Genomic DNA, 16,495 nt, shown 5'->3' on the forward strand with positions numbered 1-16,495 from the left:
AATCCTATCCCTCCTTCCTCCGTCCCTGAGCGGTAAGCAGTCAGACATAGGTTATACATGCTGGACAGTTTCTTAAATATGAAACCAGGAGAGGTGTCAGATCCATATTGTCTCCATGGTGGGGAACATTCCAGCTCATGTTATTATTCAGAGACCAAAGAAGTTGTTAGAGAAATCTGGAGCCCCAGGATGGCGAAGGCAGCCAGATTCTGAGCCAATGGAGGCTCAGCTGAGGAACTGGGGACGCTGAGGCTGGAGAAGGCCAAACACAGCATTTTCTTTGACTCTAGAGGCCTTAGGGAGTCACTGGAGGTCACTGAGTAGAGGGCGGCACAGGTTGATCCTATGTTTCAGGAAAACCACTTTGGCGGCCGAATGGAGGACGGATTGTCGTGAGAGAGACCTGGGGCAGGCAGACCCTCCCACAGGTTAATGTGAGGGCCTGGAATCAAGCCAAAGTTCCTTCTTCGGCATTCGGGGCCCCTTCTGACCTTTCCAAGTCCACCACATTGCCTCAGTGGATGCTGTTCCTTCCCATCCTGTACGCCCTCTGGCTCATCTCCGTCCTCCTAGAGTGTGCTGCCACCCGAACCCAATCCTCCCCACAGGATGTGCCCAGGGCAGGGGGCAGCATCTGGGAGTGCTACCAGAGCGCCTTCCCCCGGCACCCCGTCGCCTTTCTTCTTGGGATCCACCACGGGGATATGCCAGTTTGTTCAGCTGTGCCCCAATCAAGAAGCCCATGTTTCGGTTTCTAGCTTTTTTATCATCCCAGATAATTCTGCTCTGAGCATTTTTATCCATTTGGCTCTTGTCTGGCTGTCCGTGACCTCTATGACGTATAGTAAGGGGACTGCCGGGTCAAAGGTGTGCACAATTAGGGAATGTTTCCTGTGTGATTTCAAATTCTTTTCCAGAATGATTCTTCACTTTCTGGTGCATCAAGTGCTCAGCAAGGTGAGCCCAGAAATGACGAGATGCTTGGCAGATGGTTCCGGCAGAGGGGTCATGCCTCTGTCCAGGCCTCTGCTCTAACGACGAGACTGCTTCTGCTCCGGCCCCCTCTGATCCTCACCCAAGTGATCTTCACTCCGCTTCTCCCCTCGCGCTCCCAGGGAGAAAAAAAACAACCAACCCCCCCCAAAAAACCTGAAGGTTCTTTGACGTCCACCCCTCTTGCTATGCCCCTTGGAGGTCCATGGGAAGACTTCAAGGAGCCCAGTATGAGTCTGAGAAGGGGGCCGTGACTTCTGCTTGCGCTGTGTGACCCCAATCGTCCTCTTCCCCTGCTGCTCCCTCCCCATGAACATGGCCCACTCCTCCAGGGCCACATGCTAGACACAGGTCCCACAGCACCAAATCTCGGTGGTACAGATGAGGTTGGATCCGCCTTCTGGAAGCTTGCTACCCATCCTCTGCCCATTGGTATTGCAGACCCTCCAAGGTCATGGGTTTTTACTGCTGCTTCCTTTCTGAGATTTTTTCCTGTGAATGTCCAGGCGTCTTTTCTTCCTAAAATGTGGCTGCCCTTTGTGGGTATTGAGTTTGGTGGCTCTCTGCACCCAGTTTTCTCCCTTTGCTGGCCAGCAGCTTGCTGTGCCCACCACTTTTAGGCTCTACTCCACAAATGCCCATCTGGCTTTCAGACATGTTTCAAGATGGCTCTGCGGCTTCCTTTCAAAGCCCTTTGCTCAACAGGTAATAGTGATGAAAACATCATCTTTGCCCCGAGGGCTTCGTGATTGCCCCTGGCTCACACTCTTTAGCACTGACTTCTAGATTTCTGGTGTCAACATGACTTATGCTTCCTAAGATCATGGTCCACAGTGTATCAAGGCAGGGGGCCAACTGTGCAGACCTGCCTGGTGCCCACATGCCAGGCTCCTGGCAGGGGCATCCTATCAGCAGACCCAGAATACAAAGCAGGTGAAGTCAACTCTGTAGTGCTAGTGAGCAATGGCGCCCCGTGACAGAGACTTGGGCACATCGAGCAGGCCGCAAGAGCTCTATGGAAGAAGAGTTGGTGGGCATCCAGGCTGTGATGATGGCCCAGAGGACTGACTCCGGACCCTCTCTGTTCTCAGGTTCCCTCCTGGTCCTGACGTTCCATGTTCTCTACTCTAAGCTCCCTTCAAGCTCTAACATTCTCTGTTCTAAGGCTGCCCCCTCACCCCATGTTCTGGCATTCCATGTTCTCTGTTCTAAGCTCCCTCCTAGCTGTCTTACCTTCTAAAATGGAACAAAATCTTAGGAGACAGATGCTAGTGAGACCCCTTTTAAAAAGTGGCCCTCGGTAAGCACCAGGGAAGGAGAGGGTCAAGGATGCACGTTTCTTATCCAGCTATGAAGGGGTCAGAGAGCGCCAGCTCCCGTTTCCCTACCCCCATAGCAGCCCGCCTGCAATTACCTTCTTTAAGTGTTTTTGGATGGTGTGGTTGTCTCTCTCCAAAATGATCCTCATTTCTTGGCTTCCCAGATACAGAATATTCGCTGAAAGAAAGCACAAAACTATCTAATTAGGCTTTCTGGAGCAGAAGGCTGCCTGAAGGGTGCCCTGGGGGTCATGGTGAGCCTCCCCCACCCCGCTTCCATCCCTCAGGTGGGTGGGGGAGCAGGCTTTTAAATGCCTCAAATAAAATGGGTGGCATTAGAAAGGAAACAGATTATAACCCAGCTAATGGACCTCAGGTTACTCTGCCAAGCTCTCTGTAGCAGGCTCCCAGACCCGGGCTGGGGAGATGCAGGCAAAGGAAGAAAAGAGCTGGGAACACCCAGAAAATCTTCTCCATCATCCAGACCATTCTCCGGTGGCAAGTGTGTGCCAGCGACCCAGCTGTAAATCCTGGCGGCTGCAGGGTCACAGAATCAGAGCCGGGACTGAACATGGATCCCAGGCATCCCATCAGAGAAAGTGCTCTCTTGAGGCATGCAGGTGTGTGTGTGAGCATGGGTGTGTGTGTGAGCGTGGGCATGTGCACATCTGACCTGAGCTGGGACTGGAAGGAAGCTGGAGAGGTCAGTAATCAGAGTGGAGGAGGGGCAGCCTTCCAGGCCTGGGGGATGGCCAGAGGGAATGCCAGGAGGCCAGCGACCCTGGGGGATACGCTATGTGACAAATAAGTGCTCGTGGGGAGAGCCTTGGAGGAAGGGCGGCATTCTCAAAGGTCAGAGGGAACCATCAGAAGCCCTTGGACTGGAAAAGAGAGAGCAAAAGAAGGCAACTGAGTACACCGAGTCTGGGCAGGTGGGTGAAAGATGAGGGGAAGTGCTTTCCATGTCAGGTATGGAGTTCTACCCATCTCAGAGGCCATGGGGAAACAAGGGAGCTCAAGCATGTGAGAAACGGGAGTTAAGTTTCCACATAAGTAGATAAGAAATCAGCACAGATAGGCCAACTTCTCCATGGTGGGGGGGGGGGTGACAACACAATTCTAGGCACATAATGTAGGTTAAGGGTGGGGTCTATAAGGAAGATTGTAATCCAGAAGGATTAGGACCAATCCTGATTCAGGAGGGAGGAGTTAGGCAATTACTAACTATAAAGTCCGCTCTCCCCTTCCAAGGAGGTGTAGCGGCTTCTTGCAAGAATCAAAACGACGTACTTCAACCTCTTTAATAAAAAGTCTTTGAGACACCAGTGTTCGGAACTGAGTCTGGGGTCATCTTTATAACAATTTGGGGGAAGCACAACTTAGAGGCATCTGAAAAGAATGCTCACAGTGACGGACACTGGACAGAAAATGGGAGAGCTATCATTTTCTCTGGGATTTGATTTAATACATGCGAGTGTGTACAGACATCCACGCACACACTCATATGTAGACGTATATTTATGTGTACACACACACACCCCTGGATCTTGACGCCGGAGTGACCTTAGAAGTCATTAAATCCAACCCCTTCCTCCTGACTGCCCAGATGAGGAGTCTGAGGCTGAGAGGGGCTAGTGCCACTCACTGACCCAGGGTGCCTAGACTGCCCGAGGCCGGCCCAGCGTGCCCACCCCCGGGAGGAGCAGGGTGAGGCCCTTAAGGTGTGGGCAGGGTTGAAGTCTGCTCTCTGGGCAGACCCAACAGAGTGGCCCGTCTCCTTAGCCAGAGGCTGCAAAGACCCTGGCACATCAGAAGTCAGAGTGAAGCTGGGCAGGGCCGTCTTCTCTCTCTTCATTCCAGCGCAAGTGCAACTATGAGCTCACCCTAAAGAGGAGGCGGCTGCCCAGACTCTGAGTCCCAGAGGCTGCTGAGGGAGAGATCATCCAGGAGGGGTCAAAGCAAGAAGAGAAGCAAACTTATTGTTGGGGACTGTAGGATGCTCAGGGTAACCGAGGCAGGTGTTCGCCAATTTGATACGAGCACTGGTGAGGTTGTCTGTCTTCCAAAAGGACATATCTGAGCAATACACAGGATAAATCTAACTTCCAAAGAAGACCACAAACATTCTGGTGCACGTGGGAGCCTCCTTTCGTCTTTGACCTCTGGCTGTGCAATCTCTGAATCGATGGCGAAGGATATTTCGACCCCTGGAAGATGCTAAGTCAAAGTTCCTTTGCAGAGTGCTGGGAGCAGAGCATGGTTCCACCAGAGCCCCTTTCAGCTCCTCCAACACTGTCATTGTTGCCAAGATGCTGCTGGTGAATCCACACTTCAGATTTGTTTTCATGGATATCTGTCCCCTTATTTGAAGCAGTCTTTCATCTGGTTGTTAAGAGTCTGCAATCCTTCTTCCGAGATCATCGTGCTCATATCCTCAGGTGCTCATAGCCCAGGTGAGAGATTTCAAAGAGTCCAGAGGAAGGACAGGAGACCGTGGACTCACACTCTTCCAGTCAACTCAGCAGATGGAAAACACTCAAACATGAACCTCTTCACTTCAAGAGAAGGAAAGAGGGGAGGTGCCAAAGAGATCGATATGGATGGACAGGGAACCTACCAACAAAGGCAGATTTTAAAAGGAAGATGACGGCAAGGCCAGCGAGCACGTCAGCAGGTAAAGGCTCCCAGTGAGCCCAGCGTTCTCTCTTTGACTTGCCAAGTCTCATTAGATCTATTTTGTGTGAATGAATGAAAAAATACTTCTGTGTGCCCAACTGCTGAAGAGAATATAAAAGGGAAGAAGTTATCTATGTTCATGTTGTCTCCTCAACGAAAAGAGATTGGGTGGAATGCATGATTCTCTTTCTGTCATCCCCAGCACAAGGCTGTAGGAGGCGCTTAATAAATGCTTGTTGAAGGACGAGCTGAGAGAATCCAGAAGAAAGCCACCAGGAGATGTGGGCAGAAGTTACAGAAGGGCCAGTCTAGGCTCCATGTCAGGAGAAAGGGCTTCATATGAGAGCAGTCCCAGCACAGAGGGGATGCTTTGGAAGGGAGCTGTGGCTGGATGACCCCCGACGGAGATGATCCAGTGAGCGGGGCATAGCACAGCTGCTTTGCAAGGGTACAGGCTGGGCCAGAGGGCACTGGAGTCTCCTCTAATTCTAAAATTCTGGGACTGTTGAGATTCTCCAGCTGGAAAATGAAATAATGGCCAGATTCTTGCTTGAGCAAGATGACTCTGGCAGCCCTTGGAGGATGGGCTGGAGTGAAGGGAGACTGGGGGCAAGGAGACCAAGAAGAGGCCCCTGCAATAATCTGGGGAAAGGGTGGGACTGGTGAGAGGAGAGAACGGAAGGGGGAGAATTCTTCCAGAGCACAGTCTTCCCCCTCTCTCGGCTTTTTAGACGCTCAAAGTGCACACACGGCCTCTTCCCCTCAAGCACAGCCTGTTCCATGCTGCACGCCTTCTCCTTCAGGGTACACCCCATCTCAGGAGGGCTTCAGGCTGCCTCAGCACCAAGAATAATGTTCACAGTAATCTTCACTCGTTAACTTACAGAGGAAAACTAAATAACCTCAGAAGTGGAAAAAAATGCCCCTACACCTGGATGATGACATGAAGTGAGTAGTTTTGAGCTTCGGCCACCATGCTAGGCTAGATCGGAGCAGAGCCCACGTTTCACAATTAATAGTAATGTGGACACTCTGCACTGTCCATTGGCTGAAGCCCCAAGCTACCCCAGCTTCACAAACTAAGGAACTGGACTCCTACTGTTTCTCCGAGGCCTTATTCCAAGTACCTGAATGACACCAAATCGGGAAAGCCTTCCCATTTTCTCTTGCCATCAACTTCTTCCTAGTAGTTGAAGTTTTCATGGTGTGTGAGTCTGAGCACCTGATGCCTCTGTCACTGTGGATGGGAAGAGAGAGGGGGAGGGAAGGAGGGAGAGGGAGAGGGAGAGGGAGAGGGAGAGAGGGAGAGAGAGAGAGAGAGAGAGAGCGAGAGAGCGCACCTAGAATGGAGCCTTGGAGACCAGTCACAGTTAATGAACGTGACATGGATGAGTCAGCAAATGAGACCTAGAAGTAAAAGGAAACCTTGGATAACAGTCGATCAACAAGCACTCACTAAGCCCTCAGGGGTGGATGGTATTCGGGGAAGACAAGTGTCTCTGGTGTGAGGACCGCTTTCCACCTTTGGTGTCCAACCAATCACCCACCTCTCACCTGTGGCTCCAAGAAGCTGTAGCATGCGCAGCGGCCACACCTGGTAAACTGTTTTGGCAGATGAGCTGACCCAGGCTGAGGGTAACCAAGGGGTCTCGAACCCTTCATTGAGTTAGGGGGGTGTCTGCCCCAAGCATGTGAAGACTTCCCTTAGTGGAATGGGCAGGTGAGAACAGTTTGTTCCAACGGCCATGAAGGGGCTGGAGCTGGCTCTGTGGAGTGCTGAGAGCTTGGTCAGACATCGAAGATGCATCTTGAGCCATCACCAGTCATCTTGATTCTGTTCTGACACTGGACTGTGATGACTTGGGAGGAGAGAGTGAGGCCGATGATTTCTGCCTCACTTAAACCCAGTTTACACACGAATCAAAGGACATCACCCGTACCATTTTACGATTTTACCTGTCTCAAAGTCCTGTGGCGACAGGCAAGTGACAAAACAGCAGGTGCGGATACACTGGGAGCTGTCATTACAACCCTATACGTGGGCCACCCAGGCCATAGGATTGTCTTCTCACAGGAAGCAGAAGTGGGATTCGGCAGGCCCCTGAATATCTGAGCAGCCTTTTAAAGATTGCACTGCTCATCTCCTGGTGTGAAGAAGGGGCTAGAAAAGATGCCCTAAAAATTGTCTGCTTTGCTCTGCCCTGGCTCATTTACCACGGCGGTTGGGGATCCCACTCTGGTTGAAACACAAAAATGTAGAAAAACTTCCACAAAGATGATTCCACTCACCATCAGTACACGGAATGTGCTCACACTCATAGACAACACAAAACCGGCATGGGCCTGGAAGACGAACAGCTCTTGTTGAAGAGAACTTGGCAGGTATCGTATCCAAATGGCAGTCCTGAGTGAAACACAGCTGGCTAATAAGGCCAGCTCACTGACGTTGGAGATGGATACGCTTTTTTTCTGGAGTGGCCGCAGTGAAGGGGAGCACCATGAAGCTGGTGTAGGTTGTGCTACCAAAACTAATCTAGTCAACAAGCTTGTATGCTTCCCAAAAGGAGTGAATGACAAGCTCATGACAAAGTGACGCCCCTTGCAGGAAAATATCATGCCATCATCAGTGCCTATGCTCCCACCATGACAAACCCTGATGAGATCAAAGAAAAATTTTATGAAGACCTGGAGATCCTCATCATCAATGTACCAAAAGAGGTGAAGCTTATAATTCTGAGAGACTTTAATGCTAGAGTAGGCTCTGACTACTAGACTTGGCAGGGAGTTCTAAGGAGGAATGGAGATGGGAAAAGCAAATAGCAATGGTCAGTTACTACTGAAAACTTGTGCGTCAGATGACCTTCTCATCACCAACACTGTCTTCCATTTATCTAAATGCAATAAAACATCATGGATGCACCCTTGCAGCAAACATTGGCATCTAATAGACTATGTGATTGTAAGGAGAAGAGATGGACAGGATGTGAGAGTGATGAAGGCATTGTGTGATGCAGAGTGCTGGACTGATCATAGACTTATCCTCTCCAATCTAAATATTCACATTCAACAAAAGTGGCAGCCCCAAGGCAAAATGACTGCCAGAAGAATTAATGTCAATAGATTAGAGTGCTTCTCTGAGCAGGAACAGTTTGTTGCTAATTTGGAGGGAAGGTTGAGCCAAACCACAGTTGGCAACAGTGGAGCAGAAAAGGAGTGGGCGGCTTTCAGAGACTCGGTGTATAGCACTGCATTTGCTCATCTGGGTCAGAACACTCACAAACACCAAGACTGGTTTGATGAAAATGATGGGAAAATTCAGAAACTACTAAATGAAGAATGAGAACTCGACAGGGTTTACCAGCAGGATAGTTCATCCATCTCTAAGTAGGCAGCATTTAATTCCATCAAAAGTAGAGTGCAAATGAAGCTTAGAGAGATGCAGGATTCTTGGCTCAGTAAGAAGGCAATTGAAATTCATTTTTACACTGATAGTAACAATCCAAAGTGTTTTCATGATGCCCTGAATGCTATTTCTGGGCCAAAGACCTTTGGTGAATCTCAACTACTCAGTGCTGCTGGAGACACATTGATTAGTGATAAGGATGTGATTCTGGAGAGATGGGCTGAGCACTTCCACAGTGTTCTCAACAGACCATCATCAATCAATGCTGAAGCCACTGACAGTTTACCTCAGGTTGAAGTCAATCCCTCCCTAGCTGAACTTCCAACTGAAGGAGAAGTTTCGAATGCCACTAGGCTCCTTTTATGTGGCAAAGCACCTGGTGCTGATTCTATTCCTGCTGAGATTTATAAGGCAGGGGGTCCATGGCTCATACAAAAGCTGACTGAAATTTTCCAGGTTAAATGGCAAGAGGAGGTTATTCCCTGGGAGTTCAAGGATGCCTCCATTGTCCATCTCTATAAAGGTAAAGGAAACAGGCTGTCCTGGGACAATCACAGGGGGGTCTCTCTCTTAGTCATTGCTGGCAGGAATCTTGCCAGAGTCCTCCTTAGTGGGCTGCTCCTTCACCTAGAAGAGGGTCATCTACCTGAGAGTCAATGTGGCTTCAGAAAGGGCCAAGGAACAGTTGATATGGTGTGTGAAGCTTGATAACTCCAGGAGAAGTGCCAGGAGCAGAACAGAGGTCTGTACACAATGTCTGTAGATCTGACCAAGGCCTTTGATACTGTCAGTCTTGAGGGCTTATGGAAAAATGCGTCACAATTTGGTTGCCCAGAGGAATTCATCAGCATTGTACCTCAATCTCATGCTGGCATGCTTGCCCAGGTTCTGGATGATGGACGATGCTCTTGTACTTTTCCAGTCACTAATGGAGTGAAACATGGCTGTGTTCTTACTCCCAGGCTTCTTAGCATTCTTCAACTTGAAAGGCTACAAGCCAAGACCAAAGTAGAGGGAGTGTTGGTGCATGGTTTTCTGTTTGCAGATGACTTTGCACTCAATGCAGCCTCTGAGGCTGAGAGGCAGCAAAGTACGGATCAACTCTCTGTTGCTGGTGCTAAATTTGGCCTAAGAATGAATACCAAGAAAACAGAGGTGCTCCATCAGCCATCACACCATCCATACATGGAACCACTGGGTAGAGTAAATGGAGAAGTTTTGAATGGTGTGGTTAAGTTCACTTACCTTCGTAGTGTGCTTTCTATGGACGTACACGTTGATAATGAGGTTGATGCACGCATTGCCAGAGCTAGCTCAATGTCTGAAGGAAAGTGTGGGAGAGAAAAGCTATTAGGCTGCCAACCAAACTGAAGGTCTACAGAGCCGTTGTGCTGACCTCACTGCTGTGTGTCTGTGCAGCCTGGACGGTCCGCCAGCGCCAAAGCCAGGCCAGGACCCGGAATCGCTTCCATCTGAATTGTCTTGGGAAGATTCTGAAAATCACCGGGCAGGGTAAGGTGGTAGACACTGAGCTCCTTTCTGGAGCTGAACTGCCAAGCATTCAGACTCTGCTTCACAGAGTGCAGCTGCGATGGGCTGGCCACGCTGTTCAATGCAAAACGTATGCTTGCCAACAAGTGCCCCTTTTACGGAGAACTCACACAGGGCAAGCGCTCACACGGTGGTGAGAAGAAGTGACTCGAGGACAATCATCAGGGCCTTTCTGAAGAGTTTTGGAGTTGATGGTGTGACATGGGAGACCCTGGCACAGGACGCCCAGCACGGCAGGAGCTCAGAAGAAACATGAGATGTGCAAATTTGGAGAATCCACCCCAAATGTTCACATGGACTATTTGTGCCCGACTTGTGGTAGAGCCTTCTGAGTTCACATCGGTCAGCCACAGCTGGACACATTGCAACTGGACTCTAACACAGGGATGTCATTTTGGTCTTCTTCGAGAAGGAAGGATACATTCCCAACCAAGCGCTCACCAACGGGGCAAGGCAAAAATGGCCGCTCACACTCTAACGGGGGAGCCAATGCGCAAAGCCCTAGGTGCAGCCAAGCCCATGCAGGGCAGCCAGAAGGAGACCTGAGAAGGAAGGCCCTAGCCACAAGAACAGGGTCCTGATGGCCCCACAAGTGACCCAAGCAACAGAAGGCCTCAAACTTCTCTGGGGTTCTTGCTGCCACCTTCTGAGCTCTGAAATGGACTTTCTAATTGGGTTTCAATATTTTTATCAAGTTTACTCCAACAAAGGAAAACTCCCCCCACAGATCAGGTGAGTATCTACAGCTCAGCTCTGGTCACACAGTGAGTCAAGATAATCCTTACTGCTCCACAGAAAGAGCACCAGGGGACCTTTGTCATACCCCAAAACTTATTAGCTGTGGGACCCGAAAGAAGTCATTTCCTGTCTTTGAGCCTCAGTTTCCATTCCTGTAAAATGAGAAAACTATGGCAAGTCCTCTCCAATAAGAGCAGCTGTAAGCCAAGTGCTTTGTCAGCAGCAGTGCACTTACTCGGCCCACACAATTCACGCTCCAGGAAGCCCTCTCTCGGAGCCTGCGGGCAAGGCTGTGGACCCTGTCCAGTTTCCAGTGGAGCACTCTTGTTCATGACAAGGCCAGCCTTAGCAACAATCACACATTTCTAACAGCACTTCACAGTTTGCAATAGCTGCCCAGTGAGGCTGTGATGGACCTTGTCTATTCTCCCCAGATTTTGCAGTCCTAATTCTACACGCTACAAGACAATTCCTGCTTACCCTCCAGCTACAGAGGCCAAGGGCATCTAGGATGAAAAGTCCAATGATTTTTAAGTGAGGAACACCGCTTCTGTGCAAGCCTTTGTGGTCTTTGTTACAAGGGATGGTTTACAGGGTAGGAGGCACAAATTGACATTTTGCCACGTACGTTTTTCAGACTGGTCAGAAGTTTGCAGATTTCATTCTTTCCCCCTTTCTGGAAATCAGGACTTTTGGCCTTATGTCCTGAAGGGTTGGTCTTCCTTGTCTTTTTAAGAATGACCTTTTTTTCAGTGACATTGATTTTCTCTCCCTTGACTATTTGGGTGCATAGTCAAGCCAAACAAATTCTTGCCTTAGCCATAACCAGAGAACAGACATTTTACTCTGCGTTTTGACTCTGTCACTATCAGGAGACTGTCAGTTAACTGGCATTTATGAAGTGCCTATTATGTGCTGGGGGAACATTAAGCCTGAGGATGAAAAGAAAGGCAGAATCAGCCCCTGCTCTCCAGGAGCTCAGTCTAGTGGGGAGCCCCGTGCCCGGGGCTCTCTTATAAATAAGATCTACTCGGGCTAAGAGGGCAAGTCTCAGGGGGAGGAGGGAAAGGCAAAGGGGAGGACCGTAGCTAAGGCCTGGGGATGACACATTTTGTGCCTGCTTCTTTGGCTCTTTCCCCAAATATTCTCAACTGTGCTTTTCTCCCTGGGTTCCCAAGTTTCCTCACTTAGTGGTATCTTTTTAATAGGTACTCTCCCCTCTTTCCCTGTGGCCTATTTCACGCCCTTGGGAACAAGTCTGTCCATCAGGAGAAGTCCTGAGGGCCAATGGGGAGAACTAAGGGCCATCTACAAAAGGAGCCCAGCTCAGGGGCATCCACCCTGCCTACGAGAGAGAGCTCTCCTGACGGCTCCGATGGCTGGTGCTCTCCCACATGAAACATGACTGTCTTTACTTGGTATATATCCTGCACGTGCGAATCTGTGGACGTGTTGTTTCACGTCAAGTCAAGTGAACAAGCGTCACTTAAGAGCTGGATCTGACCTCGGGATGTCCTCACTCCAGGCTCCTGACCTTGTCTCCACGGCCACTACCCACCCTTATTCCTAGCTGTCTTGAATGATTCCAGCCCTCTGGTAGAGAAGCAATAGATCGACCCACAGCACCTGGCACCAAAACTTCCTACTGGCTGGATGAGACCGGGGCCAAGGTTTCTGCGGGGCAGGCAACCCTAGGAGGAGACAATTAAGGCCAGCCACGTCCTGAGGCCTTCATTTCTCTCCCTCATTTACTCTTTATTTCCTTCAGTTTGAGTGTGGAATCCCCCATCTCCCCCATTGCCAGCTCCTTCAGTCCTGGAATGCAATTTCTGCCAAGGAACTGGAGTCAGTCCAGAGCTGTGATCGGACTGGGGTAGAGAGTTCCCATCGAACAAACGCCCTTGACTAGTGGAGGTCTGTACCTCTCCTACAATGTGAGGCCTCAGAGAGCTGGTGCAGGCGACGGGACAAGGAACAGAAAGCTGGACCTGAAGCCAGGTCCCAAGCCAGCTCTCTGGACCCCATCACAGCAGCAGTCTTGAGAGGAAGGAACTTTGGACAACAAACATTTTTGGAGAGATGAGTTCAGAGTCCCATCTTGTTGACAACACTGCCCTTCCCCCTATCTCTCCTGGGCTCCTCCCAGATCCATGCGCTGGCGGCACACGCTGTCATACACTCCAGCAAAAGGACAAAGGTCCCGCTGGGTGGGCTGGTGATGAGCGGCTGGGAGTGGACGGATGGGGAGGCACCAGCAGGGACCCTCCTCAGCCCGACATTCTTCTGAAGCAGATACAGGGGAGGGAAATGAATCTCTGCAGCTCTGAGAGCACTGCAGAGAGAGCCTCAGGACTGGCAGGGGCATCAGCCGCCTGACCTGGACCAGACGCCTGCCCCTCCCTCCTCCCTGCCGCCTCCCGGGAGGGGGAGCCCCCTTGAGCAGAGCTCCAACTGTGAGGCTTTTCCTAACATCAAGACTCTGGCCAAGCCCTAAGGATGACCTCCATAACCCGAAATATCCCTCTCTGGGGGACAGCACTGGCTCAGAAAAGCCCATAGCTGGGGGCTTGGCTAGGGGCACTCTCTCTGTCTCCCTTCCTTCCACCTGGAATTCTTTTATTTTTTGCTTTTTGGTGAGGCATTGTCCAGGGGTCACATAGCTAGTAAGTGTCAAGTGACTGAGGCCAGATTTGAACTCAGGTCCTCCTGACTCCAGGGCTGGTACTCTACCCACTGTGCCCCCTAGCTGCCCCCTCCATCTGGAATTCTGTCAGGGAGATTTCTGAGTCTCACAAGATGGTGACCATTAGAAACCGTGGGGCTTCTAACACAAAATCGTTTCTTCTCTCCTGGAGGAGTCATACTCCCAGGCCATCCCGATGTCTTTGTGGCCCCGTCAGAGGGGCGGGCTGTGGCTTCCAGCTTCCAACTGAGATGCACCTTCACCCCCAGCTGAGAGAAGTCAGCCACCAGCTTCCGGAAGGACGTGTTTTCCTGGGGATTTGCCCACTTCGGGGTCAGGTTCTTCAAGACTAAAACAGAAGTTTCCTTTCCAATTTAGCCTTTGCTCCCGAGGAGGTCATCTCTGTCATTCTGCAGAAAAGCTCCTCACAGGGTGGTAAGAAATAAGAATGCCAAACAGCGGTGTCATTTCCTAAGAGGAAAACATTTTGTCTCGGCCATCACTGCCAACAGCAACCTTGGAAATTTTGCACGAATGCGCGCCGGAGGCAGATTGGGCTGAGGGGGCTGGGAGGGCAGGACCAGCAGCGACTGGGGCAGCATCTCTGGGGCGGTTCTGGCGCCAGCTCAGTATCCACTCACACACGGGGCTCAAGCAAGTGGGCTTGATTTGGGGACACCAGCAGTGACCACGAACCTGCTTCTCACACAAAACCATCCCAGATGGTCCCTCTGCTGTCCAGAGTACAAAGGCCAGCCTCAGCAGCTGGGGCTTCTGCGCAAGCAGAAAAGCAAGTGTATGCAACAGCGTTGTGTTCAGGGGGAGAGTCGGATGTTTTCTCAAGGTTAAGGCTTAGATTTCAGGAACGCCACTGGAGACAGAGAAAAAAGTCCAGAGGGACAGAAGGACTCCTGGTAAGGAAGGCTCCTTGGAAGGCCGGCCCGTAAGGGAGGAGAGGTGGATGTGCGCACCTCTGCGCACTGGCCCATAATGCTTCGCTCAGTCTCCCCTTTGTTGTTCCGTCGTTTTTCGGTCGTGCTCGATCTTCACGACTCATTCAAGGTTTTCTCGGCAGAGATACTGGAGCGTTTTGCCATTTCCTTCTCCAGCTCATTTTACAGATGAGGAAACTGAGGCAAGGTTTAAGTGACTTTCCCAGGGTCTCATAGCTAGTCAGTGTCTGAGGCTGGATTTGAACTCAGAGACGAGTCTTGACTCCAAGTCCAACGCTCTGTACACTATGGCACCCCTCGCGCCCTTCACTCTTACTGGGGACCTTTTTCTGGACACGGGATGGGTCATCTAGGAGGCCCCCGAGGGCTCCCAGGCCACACAGCCGACTGGTTCAAGGCCTCCATGTCCTGCACCATCATTAGAGGCTTCAAGGCCCTGCTTCACACTGGGGGAATGACTTCAGTATTTTCCACCTCAAAGAAATGAGGTGAGACACATTCACAAGTTTAGTGAAAAAGATGCTGTGAGAAATCAATTGAATGAAAATCTCATTTGTTCAAGTATAGACCTTTCTGAAGTACCACAGCTCTCGTGGCCCCCAAAGGGCCAGGGCCAACTCTGCAGGTCCAACTCTGAAAGACCCCAGCCCTAGAAAGAGGCTGGGTGTCGCCAAGTTGGCCTCCATTACCCAGGAGGACCAGAGCGAGAAAGCACTGATGACAGGCCTCCTGTCTGGTACAGAGAGGACGGAGGACAGTCCCTGCCCCGCCCCCCCGCCCAGTATTTGCTGTTGCTGAGGTCATGGCAGGTGGAGATGCAAGACTGGAGGTCAGCAGAAAGGTCAAGGCTGCATAAACAGACCTGAGAATCATCTTCACAGAGATGACGACAAAATCTGTGGGGGCTGATGAGACCCCCGAGGGAAGAGGTGGTATGCAGGGAGAAGAGAGAGGGCCCAGGACAAGATCCTGAGGGTCCCTAGGGTTAGTGGGCATGGTCTGGAAGAGAACTAGGAGACCTGAGAGTGACAGTCACCTGCAAGGCTGCAGAGGCCAAGAAGCACAAAGACTGAGGAAAAGCTGTTGGATTTGGCTGCTAAGAGATCACTGATCACTGAGAAGAGGGCAGGGCTGGTAGACCAATGGGGTCAGAAGCCAGACTGTAGGGTTAAGAAGAGAGTGAGGGACAAAGGGGCCACACTGATGGAGAAGAGCCTCAAACTTAGCCAGGAAAGGGAGGAGAGAGAAGGGATGATGTCACACGTATACGGACAAGACCCTGACCTGCCTCTAGCCTGGACTTGAAGCCCTTCACGGGGAGCTCACTACCTTCCCTGCCTCGAGAGCCTTTCTGTTTGGAGGCGGACAGCTGGGATCGTGACGAATTGAAGAAAGCGGTTTCTGTGAATTACGTGGAATGTTTCCTCTGCTGCTACCTTTGAGGTGAGTTGGTTGTTTTTCCCCCTGGGAAACCTAGAAAGTCTATGAGAAAAGTCTGCTTTTCTTCAGAAAATAACCTTTTCACCAAGCTCCCCAAGAAGCACCAGGGTTTTATCTGGAGCTCTAACGCCTGGGATTCAGTAGGTACTTAACAGGGGCTCCCTGACTATTAGAGGTGCCTGTTGTCCCCTGGTAAAGTGTCAGTTCCCGGAGGGCAGGGCCTGGACTCTGGGCTCTACTCACTGAGTGCATCCTGGAGTCGGGGGTCTCCGTCCCTTCCGAGCCACTGCCAAGCCATGTGACCACACTCTGGGTGTTAACACGCAGGGAGGGAGAAGGACTGGCCTGGGCATTTTCACTGGCATCAGCGTGCTCGGTGAGGAAGCACCGCTACCAAGGCAGGCTGATATGACTTACTGTTAGAAGAGCTGCCCAGGGCCCCGAGAGGTGGGGATGCACGCGGGGGTCACGCAGCCAGGATGTGCCAGGCTGGGCTGCAGCTCAGGCCGTCCTGACTCTACCAGCCTGTCTTTTACTACCCTGGGTGGGGCAGAGCTCTAGGTGGATTCCCGGGTACCCCCTGTGGGCTGCCGCTGGTCTGGGAGGGGGTTTAACCGAGGAAGGAGGTATGTTTTAGGGTTGACCTCTCTTTGCTCCCGTCTGTCCCTCACTTATGCCCTGACCACCCTCCAACACACACACACACACACACACACACACACACACACACACACACACA

General features: G+C 51.1%; 1 protein-coding gene across 3 annotated transcripts in view; it reads right to left on the minus strand.

The window, feature by feature from the left end:
* The window catches only part of LOC114053902 (lipid droplet-associated hydrolase-like), a 72,834-nt gene that overhangs the window by 2,284 nt on the left and 54,055 nt on the right, over nucleotides 1-16,495 (minus strand). For all 3 annotated transcript variants that reach the window (XM_027877033.1, XM_027877043.1, XM_027877026.1), the window contains exon 6: nucleotides 2,408-2,490. In XM_027877033.1, the coding sequence (XP_027732834.1) occupies nucleotides 2,408-2,490 (83 nt within the window). The remainder of the gene's footprint in view (nucleotides 1-2,407; nucleotides 2,491-16,495) is intronic.

The sequence above is a fragment of the Vombatus ursinus genome, unplaced genomic scaffold (assembly GCF_900497805.2).
Source record: "Vombatus ursinus unplaced genomic scaffold, bare-nosed wombat genome assembly UNPS02004184.1, whole genome shotgun sequence".
In the NCBI taxonomy this organism is placed as follows: Eukaryota; Metazoa; Chordata; class Mammalia; order Diprotodontia; family Vombatidae; genus Vombatus; species Vombatus ursinus.